Genomic DNA, 23,514 nt, shown 5'->3' with positions numbered 1-23,514 from the left:
AATGAAAACAGCTTTCTTTTATGCAAATATATTTTATTTTCAGGCTTTTTGTGTCTAGTTGTTTTAATTTAGTTTAGATTTTAATGTATTAAAATGTGATTGTTTTTACAAGACTTGTTTGAAATTATATCCTTTTTTTTTTAAGTATTAATCTTTGCACTTTTTATTGATTGCAGCTGGGCAGGACTGGATCCACCGGATACGCCTCCTGATTCTTCGGATGGACCGGTGGTCGGTGACACCAAGCTCCTGATGAATAACACCTCCTGTCCGGAACCCACCATCCTACCTCGGAGCGCTTCCTTCACTTTGCCAAACAAGTCATCAGACACTCCCGTGATACCTGTTCTACCAGTCACAGAAGGTGCGATGTATTAATATTTATCTGTCTGTTTGTTTTGGTCAAACGATATTTACTTTTGGATAGATCAAATATAAATTATTTGATGACAAAGTTTTAATAATCACTAGTCAAATTGCAATCCAAGTTAAAATGCTTTTTATTTTATTTTAATGCATTTCTATTCATTATTGAGAGAATAATTGTCATCCTTAAATTTGTTCAAGAAATGTATATGATGTATGATCTCATGTTTATCACATCTCTAAACTAAAGTTTATACTTTAAACTTAATTACCATCCAACATTATTCTACAAGCTATGGTTCTGCTGTTATCAGAGCTATACCCATTAAATGTTGAAACTATTTAAATTATTTTTGAAGATTATATATATGTGGTGTTTTCTAAAGAGAAAACAGTAATTTAATTTTTTTATAATGGAATAGCCAAGTATATCTAATGATTCCTTTGTTTACAGAAGCCGAAAGCAGAACAAACATACCTGCGAGGGACAGCGAAGACTCTGGTCTCGGAACGAACAGCAACTTCAATAACAGTCCCCACCACAAACGTCCTCCGGCACTCAATCTGGAGATGTGCATTCAGCATTCGCCGCCTTCCAGAACTAATTCATTTATAGGTTCCTGCATTAGTACTCCTCCCACGCCCACGACCAGTCGAAGAGATGGGCAGTTTGTCTTCTCACAGTCTGACTAGTAAGTTTATCTATTAGCAGATGTCATTTCTCTACAATTTTTTTGAATAAAATTATACTCGCGAGTAGCACATGCCACGTTTTTGACCAGATGACTTGCTGGTAGAATGCAGGCCTGGTCAATTCTACCAAGTACAATTCGTGGTGTTATTTTGGTTGCATCGTCACATTTCTTTCTGAGGTTGTTCCGTAGTTTTGCATGGATACTTTTAGTGGCCAACTTTTCTTAAGTGTTCGTAAGTATTTATTTTCTCTTTATTTTATGTAATTTTGTATTTTGCTTCACTTCTTTGTATTAGCATTGATTTCATTAGTTTTTAGTAATTAGTAATGCAGTGATTTTATTGCATTGTTTTAATTTATTTTGGTGCAATTAGTGCAGATAATTATAAAGGTATAAATGGATACAAAAGAGGAAGATAGGATTTAAAAAGCATGAAGAAATACACTGAAACAAACAATTGAAGTTTGTTAACATTATATAAATCAATTTTTAGTATCTTAAATGGATAACTATACAAAAATTATTTGTATATTTGATTAATTTCATTCTTCGGGCATCATTAAGTGTAAAAAAATGTTTAAATTATTTTACTTCAAAGCATGGCTTTGTCAAAGGTAGAATCAAATCTAATTGTCAGTTGTATATTAAAAATTATATAATCATTGAAAGTAAGTTTGCACCTTTTTTTTTTATATATTCTTTTGAAAATCTTTATTATCTTGTAACCATTATCAGAAAATTCTGCTAGATATTGTTCAATATAGTTCAATAAGTTTCTTGCTAATATTATAGACTAAACTGACTACTGATTGCTGTGATTAAAAACAGGTGTACAATAAAAATATACAGCTTTCAACATAGATACAACTTTGTCATTAAAACATTTACTTTTTGCTATGTTTTTTCATCTTAACTTTCTATTGTCGGAATAGCACATAAATTATGTAGTGCTATTTTTATACTTTTCAATTACCAATCCATCCTTATAATGCTCTATAACTTTGTCACACATATCCACCTCTAAATGTAGTGTATATCCTTGATCAACCCCCTTAATTGTACTAAGAAATAATACACAGTACAGGTACCGAACGTTATTTCATTATTTGGAAAAAATAAACTTGAGTAATATTGGATTCTGTTACATATTATTATTAAAAACAATTTGAATTCGAAGACTGCAAAGAAAAATAAGATATTAATGACAATTTACATTAGTCAATTTTCCGTTACGAATATAAAATTAAAAGAAAATATGAGGGCTATTTGGAAATCAACCTCCAATATGAGCCAGTCGTTTACACCATTCTACAGATCGTTTTTTATGGAAATTAACTTCATCACAGGAAAAGATGAAAATCACAAGGAGTGTAGTTTATATGGTTTGTACAGAGACAGGTCCTAATGAAAGTGCTGCAGGTCTTTTTATGCAGGGTGCTGTGTTTGGGCATGCATTGCCATGCAGAAACCATAACATATGACATCAAAATTCCTCTTTGTTTTGATGGCTCTATGCAGCTGTTTCAAAGTTTCACCATATATCCATGAAGTTATCTTCCAAGTGGAAACTTTGAAGGAGCGATACAGAAACTTGGCCCGTGCTATGATAAGTGTCTGAATTTACAGGGTGATTACCTCAAGACATGTAGATAACTTCTGTTCAAAATAAAATTTTATTCATCTTTTTATTCAGTACACATCTGTATAATGCCACAAGCACATCTGTAAGGTAAATTTTATTCCATTATATAAAGTTATGATAAACTTATTTTTTGACCAGTAACATTAATGTCAAATGGCCAAAATAGTTAAAGCATCAGCCTATGGATTGGAAACTTGGAATTGAATCCAGATAAGCAACTATCCAGGAATATTTTATGGGCATTCTATCTGGAATACATTGAGCTTTATACGTCGCCATTTGGTTGCTTCCATTATGAATCTATATGTCTACCTATATCATAACAACTAAAACCTAATTTATCATAATGAACAGATGATCAACAGGATTATATTAAATCTGATTAATAATAATAATGATTAAAATTAATTTAATTTAATTTTAGAATACTCTGGAAGAAAAGAATTAGCCCAAAATGAGACTTGAACCCTCAACTTACCATGTAGTTACATTGCCAGTTATTCTACTTGAACCTCCATTCAATCTTTACTTTCCGTGTCATTAACAAATTTAGATATAACCATACTGGTCACACACATGATAAATATAATAATTTATTTATAAATATTAAATTTATCAAACTATTGACAGCCAATGAATGGCCAAGCAGTTAAGATGCAGCCTACCACTTTGGGAGACCCTGTGTTTAAATGCAGACTGATTGAAAACCCCCAGGAATATTTTGGGGTGGATATGTCAGGCCTTGTCTTGCCGCCCTGCTGCCCCATTGTGGGCTGGCCAAACCCATAATGGACTTCTAAAAAGGATTTCTTACTGCCCACAGAATAGAGAGAGTTAAAAGAAACAAAAGAAAAATTATCTTGATAATTTCAATCATTGGTGATAAAATATTGTTTATAATAACTGATTTATATATAGAATCAGTTGGTTTTGTATTGATTTCTTTTCTCCAATAACTTTAAAATGTCATTAAACTATTTCTTTTACATTGTAGTGATGCCATGATAGTAATGTTGAGTGCCGTCTATGCCAAGTTACTAGTGGTGATGGGAATTTGCTTTCCGTTGGCTGAAGTAATATCGCACAAGATACCAATTTCATTTTACGAGGTAAGATTTATATAATATATTAAATTTTTATTAACTGAAAGACATTACAACTACTAAGAAATGCAATGCTTAATAGTAAGACACTCCACAAATAAGGCCAGTTAAATATGATTGTATTAATTTTAGTCAGTTAAATGTAGCCGAAAATGTTAGAAATTAAATGGTATAATGCGATTTTTAAGGTATTTGTGGAGTTTTTTGAAATACATTTACTTCAGCCATAAATTATATATTTTGTTGTGTATGTTGATAGTTATTTCTTGTGTTTATGATGTTTATGTAACTTATTAATCTTAGTTTACTTTTGGTAATGATAACATTTTATAATCTGTATATTTAATATAGTATTTATGGCTTGGAGCAATTTTTATCATAGAATAAAGGTTACATTTACATAAAATTATAAATAGAGAAAAAAGTTTTTTTTTTTCAACTCTTTGTGGTCTGTGGATATTTAAGAGGACCTTTTTAAATCACACTCATCATGGGTTTGACCAGGCCCACAATGGTGCATCCAGATAATGAGGGATGGAGCCCGACATATCTAAGATATATGTTAGGTTTCCTGGAATATTTTTACCTCTCTGATTTAATCCAGGACCTCCCAGAGCAGTAGGCTGATGTCTTAATTGCCTCAGCCATCTGGTTAACCATAAAAAAAATATATATATATATTTAGAATTCATCTTATAATATAACAAATAGGAAATTTTTTAATACAAACTTAGCCTGTAAAAGGTACATAACTTTTAAAATAAGCTAGAGTTCAGCCATTAATACAAATTTTGGCTCATGCCAAGACTTATTGACATAAAATCTTAAATACATCAACATCCTGAAGTCCGACATATTGATAGTATCAATATGTCAGGCTTAATTGCATACCTTTAGTCCAAATTATGTACTAACTATGTAATTAATTAGCCAGGTTTTAACCTGACACTTAATAAGGTTCTTTCATGTAACTATTAATATAATTCAGGCTTGATTTTCTATATATATCTACGTGCAGAGTATGTTTATAAATGAAATATAATTTTTTCTGTTAAAGTAAATTCGTCCCAACAATTTTTAAAAATTGTAATAAAAGATTAAATACAATTCATTAAACTACATACTTTCATTTTGTAAGTGTCATTATAAAAAATTATTTGTTCGTACAGGGCTTCTATCTCTACTTATATCTGGGAAGTATTGCTTTTCTGGTGTATGTTTACTTATTCCTGCTAAGATCGGGTTCACAGAAGAAGAAATCCAAACGTCCTTCCTCTTCGTTGTTCAGAAGTATTATTAAAAAGGTCAGTTCGAGCTTACCGCCTCACGGTAACAGTTGTTCCAGTTTCGATCACGTTACTAACCACCACAAAAGGAAGGTGGATGACGCTCCCCACTGCGGGAGTTTCTATCTCCGTCTGGGTGCCGTCGGTGAGTATGAAGCAACTTATTTAATTTACACATTAATCATTTACTACCACTTAATGTATCTTTATAGCATTTGGCATCGGCAGCATGATTTACTCGGGTCTGGAGTTTGGGCAGTTTTTTGAAATTCAGCAGGACACTGCATGTTACAATGTTTTGTTTGCACTGACACCCAGCAGCAGAATGGCTTTCACATTCATTCAACTTTATTTTATTTTCTTGAATTCAAGGGTATGTTAAATAAATAGTTTTTGATATTTAATGAGTTAAACTGCAAGAGAATTTTTGAAATTCTTTCTTTATTAAGTATTATAAAAATATACAAAATTGAAGATATTACATTACTTAATGTATTCCAGTTAAATTTTTTTGTTACTTTTGTTTATTTTCTGCTTTGAAGAATCTTCAGATTCTTTTTAACAATAGTTTATTTCACAAATTATGTATAGTTCTCAACAAAATTATAGTCTGTAATGATTCCCGGAGAGAAGTTAGAAATCTCATGATCTTAGTTCTGGAACACATTCTATTCCCTTAACTCATTTTCTATCCAAAACAACGATTAAATTAATTAGTTACTATCCATAACTAATTTGTTACTTCGTGTTCTAGTACTTTTGACTGCATTAATGTCGTCTTCAGGCAAGGCAGATCGATTATAGAACTTGTTAAATCTTCCTTGCCCAAAGACAACATTAATGCATTGCTGAAAGTACTGGTGTCTTTCTAATGCTGACAGACAGTTTGTATACATTTTAACATAAATCAAACTTTCATCCTAGTCTAGAGAGTTGCCCAACTAAGTAATTATGAGCCAAAAAACAAACACAAATAATGAGTTTTATATTATTTCTCCTCTAAACTTAGGCTTTTTTAATTTGTAAATTAAATTTTCATTTTGAATCTATCGAGTTCTATTGAGTACAGTAATTTTGACAAAACCATTTATTAATCTTATTTTTATAAGAATAGGAATGAGATTTATATACTGTTATTCTGACATGCAATGAGATGTATTAATCAATATAGATATTGAATATTTGTAAAATTTCAGACAGTCGTAATACAATAATTTCTTTAGAAATCAGTAAATTGCATTCAGTGCAATTCTTGGGAAATATTATTTAACAACTTCTGTCTCCTGAATTTGCATATTTGCCATCGTTATTTGTGACTTTCAGCATCAGCTTTCTCTATTAGCACTTACCTCAGAATAAAGATTTGGATCGAGTGTTCTTCAGCATATTGATAAATATGTCATGAAGCTAAGCTGTTGGAGGAGATATTTTATATTAATACATTAAATTATTCAATAGGATATTTAACATTACCTTTATAATTCTTTCTACTCCATTTTTAAATTCTATAACAATAAGCATATGGCTATTTTAATTAGTTACATTCTGTAATGTTTCATAATGTCATACGTACTCACCTCTGAAAATTGCAAAATGCATATCTTTGATCAACACCCTTAATAGTACTAAGAAATAATACTCGGCATGAGGCACTGAATGTTACGTTATTTTATTAATAACATATATAATATACAAAGAACATAAATGACACAATTAACTATGCAGAAACATTAATGAACCATTCTATTACCCAAGGATTGATAGGAGAATCTGAGTGTTATAGTAGAGTTTAGGAAACTGAACTCTCGATAAGTTGACATTCCATAAAACTTGTTATGTCATTCAAAAAAATTGTACATGTAACCTAATTTTTACTTCTATAACTTAACTGTATAACTGTCTTAGCTGTATAAACATGCTCACCTCCTCAAATAACATGCCATAACAATTACCTGCATACCCATCCTCTTATATATGCATTACATAATTTATTGACACACCCTAGAATGATGCATAAACTTGTGTTATCTTCTTCTTGAAGTGCCATCTCTGTTCCGAAGGTTGGCAATCATCATAGCTAACTTCTCTTTTGACACTGCTGCTCTGAAAAGTTGGCTGGAACTACAGTCATACCATTGTCTCCAGTTGATTAGCCATGATATTCTTCTCTTTTTTCTACTTCTCCTTTTTATTTTTCCTTGAATTATAACTTGCAGTAGATTGTACTTCTCTCCTCTTATGATGTGGCCCAGGTATCGAGTTTCCGTCTTTTAATGTTCAATGTTATTTCTTTATTTTTAAACTTATTTATTTTTTAAACTTATGTTAGTAAAAGGCAAAAACTAGATTTCATTCAAAACTCAACTTCCTTTTTTATTTTATCAAATTCTCAAGCATCAGTGATGAAGAAAGATTAAAAGAATAAAATTAAATTTACCAATTTCATTTTCACATTAATTAAGAACATTGTTGGAATGAACATATTCCTTAATATATGGCTTGTATCGATACAAACGTAATAACAAATTATCTTAATTCCAGCTTAAAGATGGATAGGGAAGAAAACTTTGTTCAAGTTAATAGTAATTTAATTATAGGATACAGCCACACAATTGAGTGTGACTGTTTCCTTCATTGCTCTCTTACAGAGACTGATAAAGGATTTTCTTCCTGTCAGAGTTCTATTAATATATTGCTAAACTATGAGTATTTATTTGCACTCATCTGACTTGTATAGGTAATTCAGACTGTTTATCACCACACTTGGCATAGTGTTGTTGCTGCAAATTCAGAATTTCCTGTAACAATTGTATATGACTTTATGGCAGTCTTCTCATTTGTGTCAATTTGATCTTTACAAGCAAATTGCATCAAGAATTTAATGTCAAAATTTTTTAATGTTTTTAAAACTTTCTAATAATCTTAGTTCCACAAATTAGAATATTCCAATCCAAATTATAGAATCCAAACATTCACTTAAACATTATCGGAATTTCATGCATGCAAAATCACGAATCGTATAAGGAAAACATACAAATTATTAATACAATTTTATATTTTTTAAAAGCTCTAGTTATTATACTTTATAATCATGTATGTTTTATCTATTTTATTATTATTATTAGATGGCCATCAACAAATATAAAACAGTTGCCAGATTTGGATTAATGCACATGATCGCAACTAATTTATGTGTTTGGCTTCACGTCTTGGTCCAGGAGACAAAACATCAAATAGTCAGTTTAAATAATCCTAACGAAACAAATAATCTAATTATGAATTACGTTCAAATGAGGATGAATCCCGAATCAGGTAAAATTAATATTTATTTTTGTACTAGAATGTGGTTAGTTAAATACATTATGTGCTTTATTGCAGTTGTATGGGTGTATGCACAATGATTTTTCTATCATCAGTATAATTGAAATTAATTATTATTGATGAAATCGCTTACTGCTTTATTTTGTGCATATACAGGGTGTCCAAAAAGTTACTGTGCAGTGAATTTATAATAAAATTAAAGTTACGTGTATGACATTGTGTACAAGACCCACAAGTTTGTGTGTCCAGTGTTTCCACGATGGTATTTCTGCTTGCTCTCAGATGTTCCAGTTAGATGTTTGAAAAACTTCTTTGTAGATTGTGGCCTGTGAGGACTCCAGACCTCATCCCTCCAGATTTTTGAACCTTTGGGGGGACATTTCCAGTGTTTGTTGCAGGAGAAACTGCAATATCCTACATAAAACTTTACTTAAACATTTTCCACAGTAACTTTTTGGACACCCTATAAATATATCTGTTGTCACTTGAAAGATATACGATTTTTATCTTAGAAGGTAAAAATACACTATGATCAAATGAAAATTGCATACATGGAGTAGACTTGGTATTGATGAGGAATTTCGAATGTAAGTGATTCCAATGATTTGTAGCAGGGCAAAATAACACATCCTGCTCATGATGTTGCCAAGTCTATTCATCAGAAGTAAATTCTTTGTTTGATACTCAGTATATTGCAAATTTCTTCAATACTGTGAGAGAAAATTGCAAAGTTTACGTAGATTATGTAGTTACGAATATTGATGTTTTTGGCCTTGAGAAGATCATTATTTGGAGCATTTCCTTGTTTTTAATTAGGAATTTTTGTTTAAAGAAAATTGTTCATGTAAATTCTGCTTTATCAGCCCAAAAGACCCAAAAATACTAAGGAAAAGTCAATGAATATGTTACTGACTTCTCTAATAAAGCAGAATTTACATGGATTTTCATACAATAAGAAAATTATATGCTTAAAATTTTCAAATTTGTTATTAATGAAATCTGAATTAATATTTTAAAATGATATAAAAATTTAATTATCATCTTTTACCTTCTGTTTAGTTGTGGACACGGAAGTAGGAGTACATCTTCGTCCCGAAGGATCCGTCGATCATCACAGAACCGAAAGATCTGTAGATTCCCACGGCGTGTATAAGAGTCACAACTGTCGTCGTCTCAACATCATGGGAGAATTGGTACAAGATGCTAGTCCATTTCTTTTTCCTTGCACTATCGAATACAGTTTAATCTGTGCAGCTATTTTGTATGTCATGTGGAAGAATACGGGAAAGTCTCGTGTAGACTCTCTTACGGCAGATAACGGTAGCGTCCATCATTCTTCCATGTCGTCCAGACATCGACACTACTATCAAGTCGACTGTGCAAAGGCAAACAAGGGTCTGTTTACAGGCATACTGGTCTTAGTCATTTCAATTATCAGTTTAATTATATTTTTTGTCCTCATTAATAAACCAAATTATAAGCATTTAGCAGTTTTAGAAGCTCATGTGGCAGAATTAGTGCTGTATGTTTTGACTACTTTGGCTGTGATCATAGCATTGTATCAGGTACACGAAATGAAATATAATCCTCATCGAACCGTAGACGAGCTCGACAACATCTTACTAATTGTTGCTCAGACAGGTCTCTATCTATTTACAATGTTTAGCATCATCGGAGGTCATTTCACAATGGATCAAAATACTGTTCTCGTTCTACTGACCGCACTCGCCTGTCTCATTCAGGGAACCTTACAGACCATCTTCATTTTGGATGCTTCCAGACGTTATGCAAGAAGCAGTGACCAAGCACACAGAAAACCAGGTAGAGAGATGGTGACATTTCTCTTAGTATGTAATTTTGCCATGTGGGCCATTAACACATTAGAAACTCGAAGAGCAGATTCTAATCCAGTCCAAATGAACTTCTACGGTTTCTGGGCTTGGACCATCATCACTCACGTCACGACACCGCTCACTATTTTCTTCCGCTTCCATTCTACAGTATGTTTATGTGATATTTGGAAGAGAACATACAAACTGAAGCCAGACAGCATATAACAGACAATTTTTTTTTAATGTAATGTCACGATATTCAATCGCAAACATTTCAAATGCTTCTGTAAAGGATCCATTTATTAATAACTCCTGTGGAGGACATATTGAGCATTACAAATAATGCTTCTATCTACAATACTTCAATTTTATGCACGTTATGTTTGTTTTATACTAATGTCTTCAATGTCGAGAAAGTCGTGTCAGTAAACGTCGTCAAGGATCGTGCAGTTAAAATGGAATCAGACTGATCACAACATCAGAAATGTGGACGAACTAGTAACAGAAAATGCTGAAAACTGGTCTATCATTCTTTAATAACATGCCAGACGAGTCCATTAAAACATGCTTCCACCTGCAGTAAACAATTCCGTTTTAACCGTGCCACTCCATTTATATAAGCACAAGTGAAATTTTATCATCAAGAAAAATTTAAATGTTGAAATTTAATATTTAATCAAAATGTTAAGACGTCATTAACCGTATCTTTCTTGAAGAAAACAATTCTAAAACGTGTTCGTATTGCCATTTTACTAAAAACTTTTTAAATTATGTAAAGAAAATGCAGCTCTTTTTTTATAGAAAACATTGTTCTTATATGAAGAGTTTTAGTTAAAAAAACTGAAAATTGATATTTAAATTGCATCCATTCTCATGCTTTCGCGCCAATGCATCCTCGTATCTCAGGTCGTCATTTTTTATCATCCGTCTTCGATAACTGTTTATTAATTAAACATTACATACAGCAGAAATATAAGCTCTATTTTCTATTTTAATACTGTTCTGCATTTCTTAACTGAAATATATCATTTATTTTGTATTTTATTTATATATACAAGTACATATATATTTTTTAAAAGCATTTTATCGACAATACAAATTATAATTGTAATTGTCCTGCTTGGCATTGAAAATTTGTGCAAATTTCATGAGGATGAAGCATCAAAGATTAAATTTTACTCACAGATAGCCTTATCATGCCTATCAGTATTGGACCAAAAATTGTTTGAGTTTTTTTTACTTCCGATGCCAAACCATCCAATGACGAGACTAGAGCCACTTTTAAGAATTTTAGCCCCCGACAAATTTTGATTAGGAGTCTCGCGACAAGGGTCCGCAACAGAACCTTTAATAAACTCTCGTGTCTGTCTGAGTTCACAGCATGAGATTTCTTGTTATCAATTAGCAAACTATTCTAGCAAATTTCTTCTTCTTGTAGGGTTTCACTTAATGATGGATCACATTAGAGGTTCTATAATGAAGCTGAAAAGGTACATTTTCTATGTTAGATACATAATTACTTTAATTAGTAGTAGACAGACTATATAGGTTTGTCTAAGTACACGTTACGATGTTTGCTTAACAAGATATTTTCTTGGAGCATATCCTCGTCATTAAATGGCACGTACCTGTATAGAATGTTTTAGCCATTGGACACTTTCCGAATTGCATAAACTTGCTTAATATCAAGTCATTACTGTGTACAGACTTGCAACAATGCCAAGCAGGATACTCATATCTATCTATACCTGTAATATCATATGATAATAAGAACAAATAACTACAGAAATAATTGTACTGTACAAAATATTAATTATGTTTAAATTATTGTAAAAATTTTTATACCGATAAAATTGTCATTTTACAAGAAATTATTATTATTTTGATATAAAAATGCAGAAAAATATTGTATTGATGCCTTGATATAGATTTGAATATTTAATAATTTTAAGATGAAATTTTTTTCAAGTGTAATATCCAAAAACAATGAAATCATAGTACAATTAATCTATTTATATATATAAATCGTTACTGTAAAGAGTGCCTGAAATTTTTTTTACATGTTATTTTCTTATATATATAACTTTACATGTCTTAATTTATCATAAATTTAAAATGTGGATTTGCCAAAGCAAGAGTCTGCAACCTCCAGAAACTAGGCAGAGCTCTGGGATGATTATTTTGTCAATGCATGGCATGTGGTAGACTAGAGCTAGCCCGAGTTGTAACAGGATTGTATCGAAGGTGAGGAGCCAGACCCAATATATGTCAGGCTACCTATAAAAAGTTTAAGGTTCGACTCTGGTTTAAATCCCTTGGGATGCCTAGTCTCGAGTTATGTGAGTCAACGTGTTGAGTGTATCACAACGAATTGATACAATACAATATTCTCAATGGTTTGAGCCATTCACCGAGTACTTGACACTCTCAACACATCACCATTGCGACTCACATAACTGGAGACTAAGCATCCACAGTGGGAGGCAGACATCTTTGTTGCTTATCTGTGGATTTGGCTTCTCTTATTAAGAAATCTTCTGACAACATAGCAATTGAACAGCTAGTTGAATATTTTGTCAAACACTTTTAAAACAAATTTTCTATAATTAACACAATTCTTTAGCTTAGTTTTAATGCTCTTGTTTCTGAATTACTGACAAAGAATATAGAATAAAGCATCAGTTCAAATTATCTGTAATAAGAGAATCCTTTACCATAATAGGTGATTTTCCTACTGACTGCAATATAAGTGAATGGTCTCTAAAGGACTCTGCCTATAAAACTGTCATCCCCTTCTGTCCAAATCTATCTTTGACTTTGCTTCTCCAATCATTGTAACGGGAGAACACAAGAAATTCTAGAATCTAGCAATGATTTTCAAACTTTGTACTATGGAATTCTAACTAGCTTATTTTTGATATGTGTAACATACCCGATACCCTTTATTTAAACTTTTCAGGTATCAGAGAATCTTGGAACATCCTGTGATATCACAAAAGCCAAGTCGGAAACTACCGTTCTAGAGGTTTTTGGGGTTGCAACTTACACACATTTTTGATTTATGATAAATTAACTGTGCTGTATAAATATAGTAGAGTCCAATTTTTTATATAATTCTAAAAGTATTCTCTTGCATTTAAAGATTTAATTTGATTTTTTATATTTAAATAAACATTTGTACAAAGTTTTAAATACTGTTTCACGAAACCATCAGTTTTAAGGGGGAAAGGGAGAAAATTTTTGCTTTCCTGTTTCATTGGACTAGAATTTTAATACAAATAAAACATGTGTATTAAAATAATTTATTACTTTTTGTAGAAATCGTGTAAATAAACTCATTTATGTATTTTATGATCCTCGTCCAACTGTCGTAGGTCGTTACTTTAATAATTAAGCTACCAAATGGATGAAACGTGTTTGAATTTTCTTCAGGATGATGGAAGAGGTTTCTTCTATAATGGTTTAAGACAAACCATAATATAGCTAATTAATTAAATATGATAATTCATCTTTTATATTCAGATAATGTATATTTGTTGCTTCGGATATCATGTGGTTACTATTCTTGTATATAATAATATATTTGAATGTGTTTTCAATAAATTTACAATATTCATAAATGCGTGTTGGTGTCTTATTTAAAAATACGGTAAACACTATAATGAAAATTATACTTTGAATTGTCACACACAGTAACAACAAAAAGTCTCCATACACAATATAGATCAGTTGAAGGAATGCATTTGTGATGCTACATACACACATCAGAGAAAGTTATGTTTCTACCATGAGTGGGAGGAAAGCACTCATACATGCATTCAGTCATGTGTCAGTGACATATATTAAATTCCATGCCCTGTTCGGCAGTGCTGGTTCTGGATTTGTTACATTCAAACTATGGTTGCACAGAATGCAAATTTAAGCAACTTTTACATTGATTAGTAAGCTCGGGGACACCAAAACACCTTGCACAGAATGCCTTCCTTATTTTCACTGTGTGCAAGGTGCTGGCCTTAGCTGCTGCTTGGAGATCCCAGTTTCTCCTGTCTACTCAGAACACTTGTACTTTCCTGTTTTCTTCTCTCTTCCTTTTCCTGTAACTTCTGTAATTTTAAACTTTAAAATAAGCTTCCTATTATTACATTTGTAACTGCATAAGATGAATCCTTTGGTTGGAGATTTTGTGTAAGTCACATCAGAATTTTCAGGATAATTACATATGTTTCAATTATTTAAAATGTAACTGAATAATTGTTCAGTTATAAATTATCTATGTGGAACCTTCTATCAACCATGAATATATTTTTATCTTTAATTATTTAAAATGGAAATTATCTTCATGCTTATCAGTTGCTGATGATGAGAGGCTACAAACTATTTAAATGATGAGGATGAAAACTAAATTATAAACCAATGCTAAGGGTGGAAAGTACATTCTAATATAATGTTGAAGGCAAAAACCATATGCTGAGGAGAAAAAACTAATTTCTATCCCAATGTTGGTGGTAAAATTGATACGTTTCAGATGTTTATTGTGAAAATTCTGTCAACTATAAACAATAAACTGAGTTGTTTAAAACAATGAAAATGTTAATGCATTTATCATTTGAATTGTTTAAACTCATAAATTAAGCTGGAATATGATAGAAATACAAGTAAACTTTCCATAAAAATCCAATGATGTGTTGTCTTTTTTAAACAGGTTCAAAATATATCAATAAAGAGAAACTAACAGAAAGGCAGCGTATTAATTTCCAAGACTTTTGAGAAGTGTCATTAGAAGAATCAACACGTTTGAATCTTGTTTTTCCTCTTTCCAATGGGAATAACTTACGACCGGGCACCTGCATAAATCGATACAATAAGCCAAACCTCCAACTAAAGACTTCCATCCCTTGCAAACATGGAGTGGGATCGTTCTGTTTGCCAAATTTTCATTCACATCTCGGCTCCCTCTCCAGCATAAACTCTGCAAAAAATAGCTCGAGAGGACCATCGCTCGATCCGTGTTAAAAATGCGATGATCATACCAAAAATCTGGACGGATACACGAAATATTTTGCCATTCACAAATCGTAGAGAATCCCGGAATCCCGTTTCCTAGCAACCAGAGGAGGAAGAGGAAGAGAAAGAGAGAGAGAGAGAGAGCGAGACAAGAGCTTCCTCATCTATTCTGTGAGTATCTTCTCTTGCATTTACGTGCATAATTATGTAATTTACGCGTCATAATAGTTAAGATGTAAGCGTTATTATCGAATCTCGTTACGTTATGTGTTACGTTAGCTTAATTGTAATTAATTCGTTACAGGGTCATTGTATCTCCGAAAATGGAGTGGCACGGATTTAACCCGGTAAGAATTATTTCATTTATATTTTTTTACTACCATTTCCTTAGCAACAAAAGGGTCTTAGACCTCTCACCATAACAATAAGAACACGTGACGTTGCTAGGTTATTACCTATTCGATCGGTAGCTCGTCGATAAGAGCTTTGTTCTTTGTTCGCTTCCTTCTCCAATTCCGGATGTTGCATGATCGAATACAACCTTTTAGCTCTATTAAGTATCAAACCACAGCATATTTTAGCAGTTTTTCTGCAAATTTAACCCCTAAATATGGCCCGGATGGGGGTGGTTTGCAAGGTTTGTATGCAGTAACATCGTTTCTAAACGGGGGTGTAGATCTGTCTTTTGTGTTCATTCTATGGCTTAGTAAGAGTATTTTGACTTGAAGGGGAGTGAGAACGGGAAGAGGGGGGGGACGATATTGGCATCCGTCCCTATAAACCGGGTTACTTTAGGATAAATTAGGTGATTTGGAAGAAACAATGAAGAGTAACACATTCGAGAGTGTCGCGAACGTTACAGGAAGTTAGTCGATAGTATTTACAATTAATAAAGGAGTAAGTGGATTTTTGTATATTAAAATGGCAGATTCTCCCTCTCTTTTGACCTTTAACCCCGCATTACTCCGCCATTTATAGTTAAAAATAAAAAAAAAACGAGAGAAGAAATTAGTGTGTGTGTGTGTGTGATTTCGAGATGCAGTAAACGACCTTTCCCCCCTTTTATAAGAAATTTTGTTTAGAAATTTAGAAAATAACCCCGTTTTAACGTTTTTTAAAACTTAATTTATCCATCGAAATAGTTATATTTTAGTAGTTACAATCGCGAAATATAAAAAAAAACAAAGAATTGTAAACAAATTCCCATTCTTACAATAGATCCTGCAACGTTTATGCAACGTTTTTGCAATTGAAAAAACGTTATAGGAAATTCCCATTTAGTGATTACCTGTTTAGGAATATTGTATATTCTGTGTGCAACATAGTTACAGTGTGTATGTTGATATAATTAAATACACGACCTCATCATTTAGGGTAACAGGCGGTTGCCTCAAATCATGAATTAAAATAAAAATTAATAATAGAGAATTTGAAAGTTTTTTGCACTAAATCGGGGTTTCCTAGAAAGTTGCGTATTATTTTGCGTAACATCTTTCAAACTAGTTTTTGGTTAAATTTATTAGAGAAAAGGGGGGGAAAAGAGTTAATACAATCCACTGTCGAAGGCTACTTCACGTTTTTCAAGAGGATTGCATCGTAAGTCAAGGATTAATTAACTATTTTTTTAATTTAAATGCAATAATTGATTATATTTAAGCTTTTAAAACGTATTTTCCATATAATCGTTGATTTATTTTGCTAAATTAAGCGCGCGAATTAGTAGTAGAACCATAGAAAGTGTGTGAAGTTCCGCATGTTGCAACTTTCATAATTCTACGTTAAATCGGGGTTTTTAATGACAAAGTGCATAAAAATATGCTTATTGTCATTTCTAGATACCATTATTAATAATAATAATAAATAATTTAAGTAGTTGGAGTTAGTAGAAGGAGAAGAGAATGTGTTCTCTTAGTTGATGATGAGGAGAAGAGGAGGAGGTCCTTAGCAAAAAACTTGTTTTTTTGGATTAAAATGCGTTATATATAGGTAACACGGAAGCTGTTAAATCTATTACAACTCGCAATAGACGTAAATATAACTAAAAATAGAACTTTGAACCATTACATAAAATTAAATCAGTTGTTGGCGTTGGAAGGGATCTTGTTGTTTGCAATCTTCGGCAATCTCTTGTGCAATTTAAAACGAAATTTGGCTCGTAAATATTTAGAAATCGAATGAATTTGGAAGCAAATGATGCAATTGTCAACAATGCATCATTGAAAATACTTTAGACATAAAGTACAAAGCACAAATTCTACTGCAAGTTCATCCAAAGGAAGAAATCACGATTTAGGTAAATAAAAAATTGAATTTAGCCCTCTAGAGTGCTAAAACACCTTCTAAAATATCTTAAAATCAATTGTTTGAAGTAATTTTAAGGTAATATGTTAGAATTTTTATTGTTAAATGGTACTTATAAAGCGTAACTCCGGATACGTGGGAACCATTTCCTCAACATCCGGCTGAATATAATTTAAAAGGATCTACTAGTGTACCCACAGTCGAAAATAAAATAAAAATAGCTCCAGATATATTAATTCATCATGTGCGACCTTATCGTTTTTAACACTTTTCGCCCTGTGGAAATAAGAAGGCCTTTTGTCCGTACCCATCGTGGATTCGGGCAGGCCTATAATGGGGGCATCCTGGTAATTGGACTGAATTTACGGAATAAGACAATAGTAAGTATGGGCGATCAGTCAAGGGTTGAGTCAGCCTTCCGAGAGGACTTTTTATGGGATGTTTGGCCCTATTTAGGTGCTAGACACGTGAAAAAACTGCGCAAACTATTAATGTTCTATGGGGGAGTGAAGGATGGGGCCAGAAATATCCGGGACGATCGTTCATGAAAAATTCTTGGAGAGTTTTTTACTTTTAAAACCTTTTATGACGAGTAATTATAAATTTTGCATATTTTATTGATCAAATTCTCTTGAATTTATACGGGTCTAGTGAAAAATTTATTCAAAATATTATCGTTTTTCTGAAGGCGTATTCAATTTCTTCAACGTTAGTTTGTTTGTTATCTTCTGCATGGGACATTTTCTATTTCTGTTGAAATTTTCTGAGAAAAACAATTGAAAAATAAAATTATTTTCAGAAAAGTATTGCTTAATATAACAGAATTTATTGAAAAATCGAAATTCTTTTCTTGCAGAGTAATTTGGTAATCAATTTTAGAAATTCCCTTACGACGGGGAACAATTCAAAAACACCTTCACAGCTTCACGTAATAAAAATTTAGAAAATGATTCACTTAAGCTTGTTGCATTTATGAAATTTTTGAAAAATATCATTTTAAAATGAAATTTTCTTCATTTCTTTCCATTGATTGCTGAAGTACCATGAATTCCTCTATTGTGATAGAGCAAATTATGGGGGAAAAATAACATTACCGTTAAAAAATGCAATTATTTTTGAAGAATATTGAAATCATTTCAGTAGAATTTACATTGGAGACATTTAAAGTTGATAATTGTTTATTTAAAAAGTGTTCCTCAAGTGTTTCGTAAAGTGTCTTGATAGGAGAAATCAATGCAACATGTGAGTGATCTGCAAGAAGACTTTCTATGGGAAATCGGCTCCCATTTAGGTGCTATACACGTGAAGAAATCATAGAAAATTCCACTAGCCAGTCGGTTAGTGAGGCGCGAACCCGCAACTTACCAGTGTTCAGCGGGTATAACTATTTCAATGAGGCTTGAAGTTCTTTGAATATGTAAGCTAATATATTCCACTTGAAATTAAACTTGTAAGAACAAAGAGCACTCGAATCTTCGTTCCAATGATGAAATTGCATAATGGTCGAAAAAAAGAATAAAAATTTCTTTAATGTCAAACTGAAAGTAATTAAAGATTATAAAAAGAATATCAATTTTATAATACTGAAAAATAATCATGTAAATTTGGTCACGTTTAAAGTACAGGTGTAACCTGAAGCGACTCTTCAAGCTGCAAGTATTACGTAAGCAATATATGAGATTAAAAGTACATGCCAAAAAGTTGATATCCAATTAAATACACTGAAAAATCTTGTGCAAGATCATCGATGCGAAGGGAATTTCAAGGTAAACGTCTCGTGTCAAAGAATGGAAAGTAGCGCGTTATAACTTCATGGAACCCAGGCAAATTTGAATTAGGGGACCCCGTGTACAGTGTTTGACTTCAGACATTTTTCTTTGGGGGAATGTTTTCTTATAAAAGATTGATTTGGGCACCCCTGTTGGTGGAACCCCAAGCAATTACCTTTGTGTCAATAGGATAAAGCACCACTGCGAATGGACATTAAGAAGATGTGAGATTCGTGAGACTGTGGCATTCTCTATCAGCATCTCCATGCGTGAAGGTTCTCACAAAAGGATAGTGCGAGAATCCATATAAGTGTATGCCAACCTGAGCCGGATTTACATAAAATATTAGGGCCTCAAGTTACAAGGAGTGTGGTTTTCTTCTTAAATACAATATATATATATTGCCCATTATTATTTGGTGCAGGATGCAATATAGTTCCTTTTGCATGCTGTAGCGAATTATTTGAATTCTGGTAAATTCCTAAAGCGAAAAGGGTCATAACTCATTTGCATAACTGATATTTGTAAACAAGAATAAGACGTTCCTCGCCATCTACGACTTGAAACCAGACGTTCAGTCACATATTAACATTCTGCAAACGAACGAAATCTAATAAATTTCTTAAATGAATTCTAGCCTTACCAGTTGTTACACAATCTTACGTGTCCTAAATTAAATTTCACATCCACTTATCTGTCTTATACATAAAAACACTCCCAAAGTTTAGATAACAAGCTCGGGTCGTTCAGAGATCAAGGAACCCTGGTCATCAGGGTTGGAGTTACACATACGCCAGCTTAGGTCCTCAGGCTGTGAGGCCTCGCTCTGTTCATAGCAAAATACATGAATTATCCATTGTAATTTAATAAAGAAAGCCTGTTGAAGGCCACATTCGAGAATCACTTGACTGCAATGCACGAATGAGGTTACGATTGGATACTTTGGAGAGAAGAGTCACAGAATTTAAGAGAAATAACTACAATAAACAATAATATCCCCTTCTGCTTTAGGGCCTAAGTAATTCCTAGAAAATCGAGAGAGCCGTCATAAATCTAATTCCAATTTCTCGCAGGTTTAGTTTACAAATTGAGGTTTGTCCATCCAGTTCTGTGCCTGGAAACGAAATTTGAACTCTATAACACTATAACGGAATGTCCAACAAACAGTTAGGTACTTAAATATGACATTTTATAGACAATAGAAAACTTATGCCAGTCGTAAATCGGGGTTCTACCTTGTTCAATAGCAATCTGAGGGGAATTTCATTCTTAATTTCACCTGTCTAAATGGGGAACTGTCTAATTTAACAGGTTTAAAAACTACAGAATGAAGTTCTTACAGGACAAAATGGAGATAAATTCTACTCCAGTACACAGTAAATATACGTTTTTCTTCGATAAACAATAGAAAATTTACGTAAAAACAATGGAAATTTGATTATTGTGGACAAAACAAACTGCTAAATGTTTTAAACAAAAACCTGAAAAATAAAGAACAATACGTCTTTCTTCTTATTAATTTATAGAACTAACGTAACAATATATGAACATTATTTTTATCGAGTGTCGCCATTAAAGTATTATCATCTCGAGTTTTTGTTTGGATGCCAATTCTTTCTCCCCCCTTTTTCGTTTCGGTAGGCCAAAACAGAAGCTCGTGTATATAAAGAAACGTCTAAACAACGAGTTGGCACCGTTACCATTTCACTAACATAATCATTATAACAATGACACGTCTGCATACCGGTTAGAAATTTTGGTACACGTGTCCTAATTACGAGACCACGAAATTAACGATAACGTATTAATTATTGTCCGTTCGATCCCACCAAGATGTTCTACACTTGTTTCTGGTGTTCTTTACCCGCTTTCTACTCGAATCAAGTGGTAAAATTGTATCTTAACGCCGAGAAAGGATAGAGGTTACGTTAAACACAATTGGAGTTACATTATGAAGCTAAGATTATCGTAAAGTGAAGTGAGAAAGGGGTCTTTGTTACATCATCATGTGAAGAACACACAGCGATAACTCTCGTAGTGTTTCGTAGTGTTGTGCCTCTGTAATTTCTTAAAAGTTCCGCTTTGTAGCTGTGTTATTGTATTATCCTGTCCCCGAAGAACAATTATATTAAAGGTGGGTATAATTTTGTGCATTTTGACCATCATTTCGTTCTAAATTATAACTCTGACGGCATTTTTCAATATTAATTATAATTAATTTTCTGTTCTCAAATATTTATTCTTAAGTTACTTTGTTTCTGCTTCTGATACGAATGGCATAGAAAATTCGTGAGGAGATTTAAGGGCACAGCTGAGATTCTTTAGAATAATTTCAGAAATTCGTGTTAAATTTTAAATTCTACTATTGAAAGTTACTCATTTAAGAATTATCTTCCTCTAATTCAACCTTTAAAATGATTAATATTCGTTCTGAAGAAAGATAAAGACTATATCTATGGCGTTACATATCTAATTTCGAGATTTACATAAGAAAACTAGGATTTAGACTTGAGGCTCTAAGCAGTAACATCTAAGAGGGATCTTCCCTTTCACCAAATTGTAGAGTTTAGAAGAGTAAGGTCTTAAGCTCTGGCTTTTGGTTTTGATCTTTTTCCCTCTATACACAGTAATTATGCTTTTATCCATTATTACAGAATACTTTTGTTTTCCAATAGAACATATGCTTCATAATTAAAGAATAATCGAAGCAAAATGAAAAAAAAAGATTCATTATTTGATAAACCAAAAGAAATTTTTGAATTGCAACAAGGAATCTCTTGAATTTCTCTTATTGCAAAGGATCTTCTCTGTTAATTACAGTTTTCTATTATTACTCTTTTATTGAGGAAACACCTTCTAGCACAGCAACAAAATAGAAATTTACTACTAAAATAAGCGAATGTATCACCAACAAAATGGCAGTCTGACAAGGAATGGAAACGTGCTTCAAGAAAACCGATTCAAAGAAAGAAAATTCAAAATGTTCCCAAATTATACATTATTTTCAAAGAAATATCTGTTCAGATTCATCGACTCCACCGAAAATTACGTTTGTAATTTTAAAATTTGGAGAAGATGAAGAGCGATGATTATACTAAATTCGAACGACAGCTCATAGTCTGTGGATCTTGGAATTTGGCACCTCACCATTGAGTTACATTCTTTACAGCTGATGCAAATTAACAAAAACAAATCAACAATTTATGATTTATAGATTAAAGATAATTAATTGAGTACCTTTTAATCCATTCGTAACGTAATATACAGTACAATAAACATGTTAAGAAAGCATTAATTCGAGTTACGTTCGTTCAAATTAGAATATTCTGTAAAATATAAGTAGAGAGGTAACATTAAACATTCTCTAAATGGTAAATTAGGCACAGGCCATAATTTTGTCCATTACGAATCCAGCAATGTACGGTCGATCAGGAGAGAAATGCCCCGAGTTGCAATGGGGTTAATAGAGAACACAGCAAAACCAGCAATGAGGTCAGCAATGAAAAGTAACAATGGGACCAATAGAGAACAACGCCCATAGGTGCAGTTAGCTGTAAAAATTCACGATGACTCGAATTCAGAATCAAATTGAGTAGCAATTTCTTTCAATCGTTAGGATTTGCATTTCTTTCCAACAAATTTGGAATATTCCCCATTATTATTTGGTTAAAATAAGCAGGGCTTTTTGTATGTTATAGAGTCTAAATTTGGTTATGCGTACTCATTTATGGCACAGGAATCTATAGATAGGCCAGATGGTTATATAATATGGAGGACATAAGCAAGGAATATTTCCACATATTGTATAATTAGCAAAAATATACTGTATAACCATTTTACCTTTCTTCGTGAGTGCTGTAATTCAACTAAATCTTCCTCCAGCATTAATTAAGATATTGAAGTTTCATTAAGATTTCTTTCCAAGAGATCCATAAATCTTCTTATAATGGTTCTTGAAACACTGAGTGCGAAATTCAAAAGTGAGAAAGATGCAATGGCAACTACACATTGCTTTAAGATCCGAAATCCAACATCCAAACACCAATAAACCTTTTTTCGTGAGTAAAGATGCGATTTTTAAATCCAAATACGTGAATCCAACATAAAAATATAATTTTCTTCGAAAAGATGCCCGATTTCTTCATTAAAAAGTCAGAAATGGGTTAGTTCATCCATAGTGTTACCATTCTTATAA

The 23,514-nt window shown here is 32.3% G+C and overlaps 2 protein-coding genes across 9 annotated transcripts in view; both read left to right on the top strand.

Moving 5' to 3' along the window:
- Positions 1-13,596, top strand: part of LOC111620619 (otopetrin-2-like) — a 34,638-nt gene extending 21,042 nt beyond the window's left edge. For all 6 annotated transcript variants that reach the window (XM_023362585.1, XM_023362621.1, XM_023362614.1 and 3 more), the window contains 7 exons: positions 177-364; positions 821-1,058; positions 3,698-3,812; positions 4,976-5,237; positions 5,305-5,465; positions 8,218-8,404; positions 9,473-13,596. In XM_023362585.1, coding sequence (XP_023218353.1) covers positions 177-364; positions 821-1,058; positions 3,698-3,812; positions 4,976-5,237; positions 5,305-5,465; positions 8,218-8,404; positions 9,473-10,470 — 2,149 coding nt within the window. In that variant the 3' untranslated portion in view covers positions 10,471-13,596. The remainder of the gene's footprint in view (positions 1-176; positions 365-820; positions 1,059-3,697; positions 3,813-4,975; positions 5,238-5,304; positions 5,466-8,217; positions 8,405-9,472) is intronic.
- Positions 13,597-14,893: 1,297 nt separating this feature from the next.
- Positions 14,894-23,514, top strand: part of LOC111620571 (otopetrin-2-like) — a 43,794-nt gene continuing 35,173 nt past the window's right edge. The window contains exons 1-2 of one of the 3 annotated variants that reach the window (XM_023362521.1): positions 14,894-15,420; positions 15,554-15,596. The gene's annotated coding sequence lies outside the window, so the exon portion shown is untranslated. Of the gene's footprint in view, positions 15,421-15,553; positions 15,597-16,790; positions 16,846-20,948; positions 21,454-23,514 lie in introns of those variants that run through there. The other 2 variants (XM_023362537.1, XM_023362529.1) reach the window with 2 other exon arrangements.

The sequence above is a fragment of the Centruroides sculpturatus genome, unplaced genomic scaffold (genome assembly GCF_000671375.1).
Source record: "Centruroides sculpturatus isolate CEXI.00-Female unplaced genomic scaffold, Cexi_2.0 scaffold74, whole genome shotgun sequence".
Lineage (NCBI taxonomy): Eukaryota > Metazoa > Arthropoda > Arachnida > Scorpiones > Buthidae > Centruroides > Centruroides sculpturatus.
The sequence above is the reverse complement of the archived record's forward strand: the minus strand, read 5'-3'. Positions and strand labels throughout refer to the sequence as shown.